The sequence below is a fragment of the Glycine max genome, chromosome 8 (genome assembly GCF_000004515.6).
Source record: "Glycine max cultivar Williams 82 chromosome 8, Glycine_max_v4.0, whole genome shotgun sequence".
Taxonomy (NCBI): domain Eukaryota; kingdom Viridiplantae; phylum Streptophyta; class Magnoliopsida; order Fabales; family Fabaceae; genus Glycine; species Glycine max.
In genome coordinates this window covers 47,121,163-47,136,240 of record NC_038244.2, presented here as the reverse complement: position 1 = coordinate 47,136,240, position 15,078 = coordinate 47,121,163, and the positions used below count along the sequence as shown (strand labels likewise).

At 32.3% G+C, this 15,078-nt stretch overlaps 2 protein-coding genes across 2 annotated transcripts; both read left to right on the top strand.

The window, feature by feature from the left end:
• The first annotated feature begins 3,758 nt into the window (after positions 1-3,758).
• On the top strand, positions 3,759-5,598 carry LOC100810124 (hydroquinone glucosyltransferase). Its single transcript, XM_003530872.5, has one exon. The coding sequence runs from the start codon at positions 3,906-3,908 to the stop codon at positions 5,355-5,357; it is 1,452 nt and encodes a 483-aa protein (XP_003530920.1). The 5' UTR covers positions 3,759-3,905; the 3' UTR covers positions 5,358-5,598.
• A 7,406-nt stretch (positions 5,599-13,004) lies between these two features.
• On the top strand, positions 13,005-14,033 carry LOC100500337 (unknown). Its single transcript, NM_001369204.1, has one exon. The coding sequence runs from the start codon at positions 13,312-13,314 to the stop codon at positions 13,828-13,830; it is 519 nt and encodes a 172-aa protein (NP_001356133.1). The 5' UTR covers positions 13,005-13,311; the 3' UTR covers positions 13,831-14,033.
• The last annotated feature ends 1,045 nt before the right edge of the window (positions 14,034-15,078 follow it).

The window sequence follows — 15,078 nt, the reverse complement described above, 5'->3', positions numbered from 1 at the left end:
ATATATACCAAATTTTCAAGCAATTAATGAATTGATTTAAAGATTTGAGAGATGAAAAATTAAAAGTAAATTGACATAAAATGAAACTAATTATCTAAAATAGTCAAGAGTGAGAAAAACAAACACTATGGGGTGATGAAGTGATGGTTGATTCAGAATGCGATTATGTTGAAACCTAGCCTACCAAAATTACTCTCGATGTAATGTTAATGATCTTTCTCTATTTAATATTATTCTAATTATCACCTACATATACTCATATACTCTAACCATGATCCATCAAGTGAAAAAGCCTAATTTACCTAATCTTCCTCCTAATCTCTTGAGAGAATAAACTAGTTAAATTGCATTATACACAAAGATGCATAAAACAGGCTAAACAATGTCACTCTATTCTTAGATATGATCATTTAGATGTTATTTCTCAGTTCTTACAAGATAAACATTTTCCAATGCCTAAATCCTAAAACACATACATGAATATGTGTGATAAAGCCACAATCAATGAAATTAAGCACAAAAAAAGAGACAATGAAATAGGAATAATATTAAATAGATAATAGAAAAAATTACATCAGGGTGTTTGGTTAAGCTCCTAACAATGGCAGTATTTAGCCTCTCATTGTCATGAGAGGCTTTACAATTGCAAAAATGTAATAGGAAGTGAAGAGTATAGAGAAGAATGGAGATAGAAGGAAGAAATGAGTCTTAAAGGTTGATTTTTCCTATTCTTGCACGAACCTTAGTCTTTGCTCTCTGTGAGAAACTTTAATTTCGTGAGTATTCTCTGTGTTGGTTGTGTATCTTTTTTCTTTCACTCCTACTCTTTATATAGGTGAAGTCTACTTAAATTTTACAGAATCTCGTGTTAAACGTGACTATCGCACTTAGCGAGTGAGTTGGTGGTCATGCGTTTAGCGCGCGACTCGCACCAAGCGCACCTTCAGGTATCAAGCTTCTTCATGTGACTTCTTTGTGTTAAGCAAGTGTTGCCCGCTGAGCGACTATGTCGCGCTAAGCATGTATGACGTGCTGAGCGAGAGTCTTTAGATCTTCAACTTTTCTTTCAAGTTTTACTCTATGTTTATGCAACAAATATAACACCAAAGCACTATAAATTTATCCGTTTAAATACCTACTGGTCAAATTTAAATGATGTTAAAATTCTACTTATTCGCATATAAAAAAGCAATAAAAGAGAAAAAATCTAACAATTTTTATATGATTTAATTATAAAATATACATATACACAACAATTATCACAAGCTCACATAAAACTACCATTATGGTCTCAAACTACCCAGCCTGCACTGTATCTTTGAAGTTCTTTGAATATAGCTGCATCAATGTTTATTTTCAGAAATCCCGGTGCTGGTTTTTGCCACGAGATACTGTTGGTTTCATTTGAATGAGCATGTTGTAGCTTGCTGGCAGTGAACTCTCTAGCTTTTTAGTCCATTCGAAAAGGAGTTGTAGGGCTTGAGAATTGTTGATGCATTTGGTGGTGGGTTGTTGCCTTCCCAAACTCGATCATTCCACCGCTTCCAAATACACCAGAGTCATAACAAAGATGTGAGTTTCCTCCATGGGAAGTGATTGAAGCAACTCGAAAATGAGGTCTTTAGCTGAATCTGATGTATGCATTTGGTCACTAATTTTCCTCCAAAGACCTACAGCTTTCCACACTTGCTGAACCTGAAAACAATTAAAAAACGAGTGCCTTTAGTATTCACATAAACTTGTGCATTGGACACCCTTTTGTTGATGTCGTAATCTGGTGGGGAGGCATCCGCGATGAACACCCCAAAGGAAATGCTTCACTTTTGATATCCCAAAGCAATTTCCAGTTACCTTTCACTCTTAGGTCATGGTTACAAATCATTGTCTCCATAAGCATGTGATAGGTTGTTTTAACAGTATAGTTTCCTGAGGCATTATGCTTCCAAATAAGAGCATAATCATTTGCGTGAGGATTCAACAAAGGAATGGTATTGATAGCTTGCGCATCAGCAACATCGAAAAGTTGTGGTCCACCATATTAATTTTCCAGCGCAATTTCTTTCATGATCAATGATGGAGTTTACATTTAAAAAATCTAAATTCAATGGAGAAAGAGATGAGACATAGGACTTATCTGAGTTTTGAAGCATGGTTAAGACCAAATATTGATGGAAGAGTCATTTCCAATTCTCCAACTCTCATTAGTATGGCTTGATATATAGTAACAGGAAATAAGTGCTTAAACTGAATTTTTATCATCTTTTGCTACTCCACTTTTAATTTGCTCTTATTAAATAATTGATGGGAAAATAGACCAACACAATAACAAACTCTATAACAGAATAATAGGTCGTGGAAATAAATTCCTTCAAACTTGCAAGAACTTGTGAGGAGCACCAATAAAGTATAGAGCACAAGATAGGACGTAAAGAAACTGTGCTGGAGTACAAGTATGAAGTGAAATCTCACATCGGGTAAAAGTGAAAAGGTTGAGCATCATATAAATGAGAAAAAGATCCATAAACTTGTCTTAAGGTTTTGGATTAGAGTGTGGTGTCAGATTTCTTTATGTGGTGACTTGTGACCCACATATGCAAATCTTCTCGACGTTTGAATCGTCCACACCAAAGAAATAATTATTTTTATGTTATCACTTTTTTTTTCTATTTGATTTCGATTCATTATTATATTTTATATTCTTCTATTTTTTAATTTCTTTTTTTCTGTTTCTATAGCCAAAGAGTCCGGCCAGTACCTAGTTGGGCTCTTTTTATTCCCATGAATATTGAACAACAATGATTTATTTGAATTGAATGTACTTTATTCGGAAAAAAAATACCTTCAACTAAAATAAAATCCTAATATGTAATTCATCCCCTTTTTCAAATTTCATTAGAAGATACTCTAATGAAAAATTTACTCCACACAGGAAAGGAGTCCCAACAAATTATTGGAGTATAAGTGTGAGATGAGATCTTACATCGAGTAAAAGTAAAAAAGTTGAACACCATATGAGTAAGTAAAAGACCCATAAACATCAGCTTTAAGATTTTTGGTTAAAGTGTGATGTCAAATTTAAAATTCCATTATGTGATTGCTCATGATTGATGTAAATCTCCTTACAAATGTGTTGTTAAAAATTTTGTGATTTAAATTCTCACTACAATTGTGGGTCCATAATACCTAGTTGGGCTCTTTTTAATCCCATGAATATTGAACAACAATAATTTATTTGAATTGAATGTACTTTATTCGGAAAAAAAAATACCTCCAACAAAAATAAAATCCTAATATGTAATTCATCCCCTATTTCAAATTTCATTAGAAGATACTCTAATGAAAAATTTACTTCACACAGGAAGGGAGTCCCAACAAATCATTGGAGTACAAGTAGAAAAGTTTAGCATCATATAAATGAATAAAAGATCCATAAACATCAACTTTAAGATTTTTGGTTAAAGTGTGGTGTCAAATTTAAATTTTTTTTGTTAAAGTGTGGTATCAAATTTAAAATTTCATTATGTGGTCATGGTTGATGTAAATCTCCTTATAAATGTGTTGTAAAAATTTTTGTGTGATTTAAATTCACACTACAATTGCGGGTCCATAGTATTGTGAGAAGTTCAGCAGCAACAATATTGCCGTTAGTCAGTTACAGACTGCAATATCACATCGAACTGCGCAAACATTTTTACTTATCAATTGTTGATTTGAGCGTGGATAGCATGGAAGTAACAACAAGTATAAATTAATAAACAAATTTCAGACTAAAGGGTCAAACAAATCGGTCCGGCCAAATCAAGTTTAATAACTACCCCTTAACTTGTTTCTTATAAAAGGAAAGTAATAATACACTGTATATATATGTATCCAAACCAGAAGAGAGCCCGAACCGAACAGATTCCATGGCGAAAACAACTAATATAGCAGTAGTTTCAATCCCTGCGTTTAGCCACCAAGCCTCCATTGTAGGGTTTTGCAAGAGGCTCGTTCATCTCCATGACCACTTCCACGTGACCTGCATCTTCCCCACCATAGATGCTCCGATCCCCGCCACACTCGCCATGCTTGAATCACTTCCTTCCAATATCGACTACACCTTCCTTCCTCCCGTGCAGAAACAAGACCTACCCCAAAACGCTTCCTCGTTGGTGCTAGTCCAAACCGCAGTATCTTACTCCATGCCATCTTTCCGCGACTTGTTAAGGTCACTCGTATCAACCACGTCATTTGCTGCTTTAGTCGCTGATCCTTTCACGAACGAAGCGGTAGAGATAGCGAAGGGGGAGTTCAACCTCTTGTCTTACATATACTTCCCTATCTCTGCCATGACGATGTCACTATTGTTGCATTTGCCAAAACTGCACCAACAAGTTTTATGTGAATACAAGGATCACAAGGAGGCTATTCAAATTCCTGGTTGCTTGCCTCTTCAGGGCCATGACCTCCCCAGCGATTTTCAAGATCGATCTTGTGTTGATTATGAGTTAATTCTTCAACGGTGCAAGAGGTTACCACTCGCTGATGGCTTCTTGGTAAACAGCTTCTATGAGATGGAGAAAGGTACACTGGAAGCCTTGCAGGAACATTGCAAAGGGAGCAACAACAATAACTCTTGTGTGTATCTGGTGGGACCAATCATACAAACCGAGCAAAGTAGTGAATCAAAGGGGTCAGAGTGTGTGAGGTGGTTGGAGAAGCAGAGGCCAAATTCGGTTTTGTATGTGTCGTTTGGAAGTGGATGTACTCTGTCTCAACAACAGCTCAATGAGTTAGCTTTTGGGTTGGAGTTGAGTGGTCAGAATTTTTTGTGGGTTTTGAAAGCACCTAATGATTCAGCAGATGGTGCTTATGTTGTTGCTTCTAATGATGACCCTTTAAAGTTTTTACCAAATGGGTTCTTAGAGAGAACCAAAGGACATGGTTATGTTGTTACTTCTTGGGCACCACAGACCCAAATTCTTGGACACACTTCAACCGGTGGGTTTCTCACCCATTGTGGTTGGAATTCTGCACTTGAGAGCATTGTGTTGGGAGTGCCTATGGTGGCTTGGCCACTGTTTGCTGAACAGGGAATGAATGTGGTTTTGTTAAATGAGGGCCTCAAAGTGGCGTTGAGGCCCAAAATTAATGAGAATGGGGTAGTGGAGAGGGAAGAAATTGCTAAGGTGATAAAAGGTGTAATGGTGGGTGAGGAAGGAAATGAGATTCGTGGAAGAATTGAAAAGCTCAAAGATGCAGCTGCTGATGCGTTAAAAGAAGATGGATCCTCCAGAATGGCACTTTACCAATTTGGCACTCAGATGGAGAATGTTGGAAAATGCCTTAGTTATTCACTTATGGAGGTTACTAAATAATTAGGTGATATTATAGTGATGCTTTCGGTTATTTTATGCTTTTAAGAGCACTGGCCTGTGGTGTTTTTTTCCCTCTAATTGTCAGTTATGGTTTAGCTCTGTATAATGAGCAATATCATTTCTTTAATCAGGGTTTTTGCTGAAATAAAATACATTAAGTGTTTTTCTGCTTTTTCATATTTTTTCTTAGTTTGTTTTTGCTGTATCCTTTCATGAGAGAAAGGACGGTATTATTGAGAATGCATGCAAGGTGCACATGGGCGGAGCTTAATAGAGACAGGGGGAGGCATGGCCTCCCAAAGCCTTTTTCGAATTATAAACATATATGTATATAATTTATTAATTAGTGCAGGAAACATGAAAGCTAGGAGGTGGGGTGAAGACAGAATTGTATGACAATAATGGGGAATACGTCTAGGAAAGCAGTTACTAATAAGTAGAAGTAAATTCTCATGTGAATGCTTTGAAATAATACTAAGAAAACGGGGTTGGTGTTTTGTTTGATAGAGAAAAAGTAGGGGTCAGTTTTGGCAGGTATCTTCGTATTATGCAATATGCAAAGTTGTATGTACAATGCAAAAATACTTGTTCTTATATTATTTATTTATCAGATTGTATGGCATAGTAGAGGGATCCCAGTCCCAAAGTGGGGAGATGTGTCGTCGGTTAGTTGTTTTATGTAAAAGGTTTTTTTTTTTGTCTAAAAGTTCACAGCAGTAATCTCAACTATTTGGCACAAACTTATGCATATATCTATAGAAATATATCTGTGTTATAAAAAATATATACAATTTTGCTTTGCTGATAGATAAATAAATAATATAATTAATTAAAAATTTAATTATTTCTAATACTTGTTTTTTTCCCTTAATTCATTTTCAATTTACGAATAAGTTCTTTCTTTTCATTAAAAAAAAATCTATCAATTGCTTCTCTTTCTGTCAATTATATTCTAAGTATAAAAAAAAATCTACAAGAGAAAATAAGTATAAATTAAAAACGGTAAAGTTTTAAGTTGCCTAAATTAAGAGAAATAAGAAGGGGAAAAAAGAGAGTGAAACATTAATTGTCTCTTTATTTGTTTTGGTTAACTAAAAAAGGAAATAAGTAAGAATATATAATTATATTTAAAAATTAAATAAAAGTGAGATTACTTTCATAATCACATGTCAAATCTCACTACTTTCTCATTTCTTTGCAAATGGAGAAAAGTAACCATATGCAATCACAAATATGAAATTTTAAGGGGGTGATTTATCAATTTAGACTCTTATATAAAGTACTATAGTATGATATATAGTCCTTTTAAAAAAATAGTATGATATATAAAGTACTACCTTGATCTATTTTATATATACTTAAATTTTTATATCATATTCAAAATTGTCTCTTAAGATATCAAGATTTCTTTATCTGGAAAAATACATGTTAGTTAATTACCATCGATATGCCAAAAAAATTGCCATCATATCGATATTAATCGCTGAATACAAATGAAAAAAGGAATGGACTAAAAAAAGAAATTAAATTGAAATTATATATCATTTATGTGATGTATTTTTTTTTTTCATCTAATAATCTTTATCTTTTATATCCTAGCCTTTTGGCGTTTTTGTTGTGCTGTAAACTTGTGGTACCACAAATTAATGGCATTTTTTTTAGTAACACCATCTTCGTATAGGAGTTTCAAATTACGAAAAATATTACCGTGTATATTGTTAAGATGTTTGCATCATTGAGCGTCGTAAAAACTGCGTCGTGGAAAGCCTTTTTTTAGTAGTGTTAATTAGTGTTTTAAAAAAATAGCAAATTTACTCTTTAAATTAATATATGCTATATATATATGATAAATATTTTCTTAAATTTAATTTACAGAGAAAAGCAGTTATGTGTGATTTAGCCACGCGGGTCTAATTATTGGAGATCCATATATAAATGGCATCTGCCCTTAAGGCCTTAATGAATATCTATTATATGAGTGGCAAATGTACATAAAGAATAATTGTAATCTTTGACCTAAAATGTCCTTGTCATCATAATTCATTTATTTCATGCATTTCAAAGCTTAATAGACGTTGAGCAAGTAATAAAAAAGACATAATGGAAACAGAGATGAAGGAAATTAGTAAATTACTGCAAATGACGTTACAGTTTAGCCTAATAACAAAAGAAAGCAAAGGCTCCTCGAAACTGGTTTCAATCAAATTCCATTGACCCTTGGCACGAAAAAGATTCTCCATCAACTCACTCAAACAATCATAATGAAGACCATCAAAATGAGGGATTTTTAATTTGCTAAAATCTTTTTGTCGCTCATCTTTGTGATTCTCTGATCTCTTAGCTAAGTTGCGACTTAGTTATTATACGTATCAGGCCCAGTGGGGGCTCTGATACCAGTTTATAAAGAATAAAAAATGTATATATACAACTTGCAAAACTGATTGTTGCTTTATTGAATTCAAAGTGGTTGTTATATAGTCTTTACAACTCATAACAGAATGCTAGAAAATAGTTCACGTACAACTACGTGATTCTCAACAATTAAAAATTCACTTGTAACAAGTTAGCCCCCACGTTGTAACAATAAAGATCTCTTTCACCTTAATCATAATCAATATTTAGTGAGAATAATGTATAGTGGGAATAAACAAGTAATTAATATATAAAGAGATAAAAAAAATATATCAAAAAATTATCTAATATTTTTTATAAAATTTAACAAATTAATTATATTTCTTCATTCATGTGTGAAAACTTAAACGTTATATATAATATTAAATACATGAAGTACTGTATAAGGCAAGTTTCGTGTCTTATCCAAAGTGGTTAATTGTTTGCTGAAGTTGTCTTCGTTGCCTGAATTCAATTGAGGCTAACAGGTAATAATGATCTAATCTTGATTCTTGCAATATCTTTAATCATGCCTTATCCACGTCAATTTCCAGTTGAATTGAATGTGATTTTACCTTGTCTATTAAATTTAAATAAGATACTTCCTCACGTTACTTGTCCTTTTACATGCAAGATATCTCCAAAAGCCGTCCATTTGTCATTTGAGTAAAAGCTAGTAATTTGAATATATTATTATGTTCGACGATTTTGACTTGCAGACTTGTCTGAAGTGCCTAACCTACTCAGATAAACCCTCTTTTCAAGATTTTGCTTAACCATGTATGCATCTAAATCTTGACCTTCTAGAGCATGAATAATCTAGGGTTAGCGGCCCACATTATCGTCGTGAGGATATGTGTACATATAAATTAATGGATAAAATATATTTTGGATTCATATAAAATTTTAAAAGTATTAATTTTTTTTAATCAAATTTTTCATATTAATTTTATCCTTGTAAACATAATTACATTATTTAGTTATGTCAAGAAATTTTTTAACAAAGTTATACTATCACTGGAAATGAACAAAAATATGTTTTATTTTTATATAAATGAAATTAATACAAAATATTTTATAATGACAAAAGTATATTATCTTTATTAGGAGAAACTCTGTTTTTATGTCCGTTATTCAATCTTTTTTCTTTATTCATTCTTCTTATTTTATCTCCATCAGTTCCTATAGTGTAAAGTTTCTCATGATAATGAGAGACTAAACCTCATTGTTAGGAGTCTGATCGACCAATACTTGTAATGTAACTCTTTCTTATTATCTATTTAATGCGCTGTGCTTAATTGTTTATTATGGTTTGGTCATCCATATAATGTATAGGGGATAATACATTGAAAAATAGTTATTTTCTAAAGAATTGAGAAATAATATCTAAATGAAATCATTATTATATAGAAATAGATTGATATTCGTATAACCTATTTCATGCCTCTTTAGTCTTAATGCTATTTATTATTTTAATATTTGGAAAGAAATTTGAGAAAAAAGAATAGATAAATTAGACTCTTCACCCTGAAAACCAAAGATAAAGGGTCTTAGTAGATGTGGGTGGAAACATGGATATTATTAGATAGAAAAAATTATTAACATTACATCACAATTAGTTTTGACATGTTAGCTCTAACATATTCAAATTCTGAATTCATCTTTTTATTCTTCATCTTTTATTTTTCTTATCTTTTGCATTAAAATTTCTTATCTATTTTATCTTCTACTTTTTTTATCTTTATCATTTTTTACTTTAAAACTTTGTCTTATATTCTACCTTTCTTTATCTTCAATTCTATTTTAAATTTCTTATCTCTTACTTTCTATAAATTTTACATTTAAATTTCTTATCTCTTGTTTGTAAATTGAGTTTGCATCAATCTAAATACAAATAAAGTTCCTATGTATTCAATACTCGGATTTCTGAGTACTTTACTACTTAAGACAACTTGGTGCACTTGCTAATGAATTAATCGTTTTACTTTATTTTTTATGCGCCAATTATTCACCAAGCATCATAAATTCATCAAATTTTAATATTTTTTATACAAAAACTTAAATGATGTTAAAATTCCAATTATTTACACAAAAAAGAAGAAATAAGAAAGAAAAATTATTAATTCCTATATAATTTAATCCCAAAATATAACTATATTATCAAACCTCAAACATATTTTATCTTAAATTAATTAACTTTATATATGATTTACACAACTCATTTTTTAAAAAAAAAATATAAAGGAAAAACTGGACAAACAATTTTTTTTTTAAAAAAAAGAAGCTTATTTATATAAAAGTAAAAAAAAAAGTAGCTTTTTTAAAATTCAGGTTGCTTTTTTTGTTGGGAAGACCCATTTTGAATCCGATCGATATCCATGTCAAGTAAAATTACGTTAAATTTTTTCTGTTTGAGACATGCTACGGCTATTACAAGACCATCCCTGCAAAAATCAGTATTGTTTTTTAAAGCTCACTACATTTATTATCTTACTCGTGGCTGGGTGATTTTAGAATCCTTCCGCCAGCAGCTCAAGCCCATTTCTGGCAACATCAAGTCAGTGTGGATGGCGATTTGGATAACGTAATGACATTATATATATTTAATGGAGCAACATGTGATGTAGAGACTGTGTTTGATGAGTGTAGATACAAAGCATGGGAATGGAACCGAGCGAGCCAAAATATCAGGATTTGATTTTTCATTATGTGTGGCGGGTGGATGTGGAAAGCTGTATCGGACATAAAAACATTAATACAATTTGATTTTTCACTTCAAAGGAAATATCATTTACTAACACATAAAAACATTGTTTAACGTTAAGTTTGTCTCCATATTATAAAATTTGTTTAATAAAATCAAATTGTTAATATAAACATTGTGAGTTTACATTAATATATTATGATGCATTATATTAATATGTAATATGCTCAATATATAATTTGTCAATTTACTTTACCAACGATTAGTTAATTAGTGTAGATTTACGGTGATTGTATGAATAATTTAATATTTACTAAATAAAAACTATATTATGTATCAAGTTCAACATCAAACAACTAGTATATTTTTCGTAATATAATATTATACTGTTAAATTATATTTATTTATTGACCAAGTAACATGAATCAACTTCAATCATTTAATAAATTAATAGTGTTAACTTTGTAGATTTCATTACCCTGGCAAGGACAAGTCGGCAGGTCAAGTTTTTCCATTTGGACCAGCTACAAAAAGCTCGATCATAAATGACTGGTGTTAACTTTATCCATGATTACTATAATTTGAGAAAATTAAAAACAAGTGACCCCCTTGTAATGAGTTCACTAGGTGGGAACTAGAGAAGATAACAATTATATAACATAATGAATCATTTAGATAGATTGAAAGAGAGAGGGCAGATTTTTCGGGCTCTTCCAAGCTAGTTCCTATTCTTTTCCCTCGAGTTTTCATGCATGAAATGATGTATAACAAACATCATTGCCATGCGGTTTTGAACAGTATACTTTCTCTACCTAACCGTCATTCACATGGAAATTTCAAATTCCGTTAACCACTTTTATCAACTAGTACTATTCGAAACTATTGTATCTAGCTACAATGTACCCTATGCAGCATGCACTTAGGGAGTGCTAGTTTTGTGATTCCATGCATGAGCGAGGGCCAAGTATATATAGGTTCTACGTACCCATCTTTCTTTAATTTATTTAAATATACATAATTTTTTTTTATAAAAGATTGTGATTTTACAATGTACTAATATATATAAACATAGATAGTTTTGCGAGGACTATATTAACATGCATTGCACACTTATATGTTAAGTTGAATTGGTTGGACTAACACAAACATATGTAGCTTGGGAAGAGAGATACGTATATATCATAATGAACCATGAAGGTAGACATTATGATCAACGAAGTTTCAATCATTGTCCGTCCCTAATCGATCCCCAGCTTGCAAATTAATCCATGAAGGGGACTGCATTTTAGGTGGTTGAACAAAGTCTACAGGGAAGGGTAAATTGATCCCTCCAAAATATCCTAAACATTTTGTCAGTAGGTGCATCATTGCCGGTGGCCTCTAAGTTGATTGCTGCACTAACTAATTAATTTGTTGTCAATTGTCATTATGGACAATGAAAGTGGGACAGTCAGAAGTGAGTTGAGTCCGATAAACTACAATAGAATATTTGTACAATAAATATGAGAAATACAGTATTTATATCTATATCAAATATTTTTTTAAAATTAGTAATTAAATTCTCATCAACATAATTAGAGACTAACTAAAGGTGAAATCAAAAAAGAATATTTCAAAAGAAACCATTTAATAAATTATTTTATCAATTAAAAAAAATTACTTTTAATTACTTAATAATCTTATTAACTTCATTATTTTTAGGAGAATAATTAAAAAAATCTAAAAAAAATATTAAAAAATAAGATAAAAAAATGCATACATATAACATTAAACGTTATTGATTTTTATATAAAAATAATAATTTTAATTCCTGTAAGAATAGTATATGTTCTCCCGCCTTTACTTAAAATTAACCCTTAGCCTGATGTTAACAAAATCTGAAATTTAAACAGAGAAATTTTCGGTGCTTGTGTGTTTTATAGCAATATGATTTTTGTGTGGTGTAATAGTGATCACGTGCATCGCCAGTTTCGACACTGTTGTCAACCATTCTATTAAAATTAAACATGTGTAGTGTAGTGTTGCTATCATCATAATACATTGAACCCATAAGTGATGGAAGTTAGTAAGATTCTTGCAGATTTTGTCCCAATAAATTAATGACTAACTCAACGTCAATCACGCAAACATGCTTGAGAACCGAGCATTTACCTTACGTCACTGTGGACCATCAATCCACTTGGATCATTAAATAATCTACTAGTAGTACTTTATATTTCTCAATGTTTGACTTCCTCATCAATTAACTCAGGGTATTCTGGACCGCTGCATGTTTTTCGTCTTGCAAAATGCCTGTTTTCCTTTTTGTATAGTGTTTTCTGAATATGACAAATAACTTTTATAAGAATTAAAATAACGTTTTAATTAAATCGATCTACAAATATCAGCTTAGATTTAATCTACACCAATGATGTCAAGTTGTCCTCTTAATAATATCGAGCTAATCAGCTAATCCTCCTTGTATATATGCAAGCCATGACAAAACTTGTCTGATATATATATATATATAAAGTTAAATCCGATTACTTGCGTAATGTAAACTTATCGTATCATGCGTATACCGTCACCCATTTTGTGTCTAAGAATATGCCCACAACCCAACCCTAGCCTAATGAGCACTACTACAAATTATAAAATACTGAAAATCGTATATGTAAATGCTGCTCTGGTTTTTGTCTCATCCATTGAAACTCTACCTCTTATCTCTTTTTTCTTTCTTCTAACAAATGATTATGCTTTCCTCTTCTATAAAAATCTCTCTTTCTTTGTACTTCACACACACAGTTACTACTTAACCACATATTTCGGTGCATCATCCAACTTCTTAATCACTCACATCCCTCACATAACTCATCATATATGGCTGAAATTGAATACCATGCAAAATCCAATACTAACACTCCACCCCTAAAGCTCTTCGGCATCAACATTAACAAGTCCCCAGAAGATCAAACTCACGAATTAGCAAGTTCGAATTCCGAGACTTTCATGAATTCAAGAAAGTACGAGTGCCAGTACTGCTGCAGAGAATTCGCAAACTCACAGGCACTGGGAGGGCACCAAAACGCGCACAAGAAAGAGAGACAGCTCTTGAAACGTGCCCAAATGCAAGCTGCTCGTGGTTTTGTCGCTTCACAAATTCATAACACAATCATATCAAGTTTATCTCCACAGTCTCAGCCACCTTTGTCGTGGTTATGCACACCACATGGTGGTGCTGCCTTTGTGGCTCCTGGAAGACTAGTGTATGCTGCAGCTGCTGATGGCCGTGCCCGCCACCACCATCCTCTACCACGGTTCGGTGGCTTCAACGGCGGTGATGGTAGTGGTGGTGGTCGTGAACGAGTCTTCGATTTGGATTTGCATCTTAGCCTATGAGTTCTCTGAGTCCGATTTTTCATTTAATTTAGCATCATATGTGTAGCAGCCGCCTTTGTATTTTCTTTTCTTTTCTTTTTATCACCCCATGTTATTGGTGTGCCTCTGTTAAAGATTCAACCTGACTAGTCACTTTAGTGGATCTCTTCTCAGTTATATATTTTTTCATCCACTTGCAATCCAATTTCACTTCCACTTGTTAATAGCAACCTTTGCATTCTAAATTATATGCAAATGTAAATTTTATCTGATAACTAGTTAGAGTTGTTGAGAAATAATTTGTATGCATTTCTCATGCCGATCTTTGAGATTTTTTTTCTGATAAACTTTTAAATTTAATTTGTTTCAAACGAATATCACGGGTCATTGGCATCTAGGACATTATATTATTATTTATAAATTTGACTTCCAGCTTGCCAAATGCATACGGAATTTTATATATCTATATCTATCTATATATATATATATATATATATATATATATAATTAAGCAAGAGAATTATCATAAATATTGATTCAATCCTCAACATTAACAAATCCCCTAACAATATATAATGCGACCTGCATGTATTAATCCCAACATTGTATGAAAGCAGTATACCATTCCTAACCAGATTACGATTACATCTTTCCCCTGTTAGAACTAGAATATGAACAAAATATAAGTCATTTTCAGCCACTATAAAACAATCGAGAATCCATGAGCGTGATAAACCAAAGTAAAAAGAATACAGTCTTGACTCTTGAGCTAAGGACTTGCAACACTTGTAAAACCAAATTGCAATGTAAGACCAAATATAATCATGTCACTGCTAAACCACACAGTCTACCTTAATTAAACAAATTCATATAAACCATTGGATATTTATATGAAGAGGAGAACGGGTGTTGAAATCTATATTTTTAACCTTAATCCAAGACCACAATCTAATTGTAATTAGATCTGTAATTTTAATTATCTTTTTTATGAGTTGAAAAGTAAATGGTTCCTTTTGCCAGCCATATAGACCAAATGATTGTATGCCATATATAGTACCTGTCACACCATCCTTGTTGTCGAATTTAATGAGAGATTTTTGTTTGCGCTACGCATAATGTCATTGAAATTCCTAGCTAGTCACGGTCCCTACATTCAAAGAAACGTGGTTTGCGTGCTTCTCATATCCATCCCACAACCTGTATGTACAAGTACAACATCCACTGTCTATATATAGAACCTCTTCTGTGACGGGGATTCTATTAAGCATC

What these genes read in the sequence shown, in the direction of transcription:
- LOC100810124 (XM_003530872.5), top strand. Translation starts at nt 3,906, where the DNA reads ATGGCGAAAACAACTAATATAGCAGTAGTTTCAATCCCTGCGTTTAGC.
- LOC100500337 (NM_001369204.1), top strand. Translation starts at nt 13,312, where the DNA reads ATGGCTGAAATTGAATACCATGCAAAATCCAATACTAACACTCCACCC.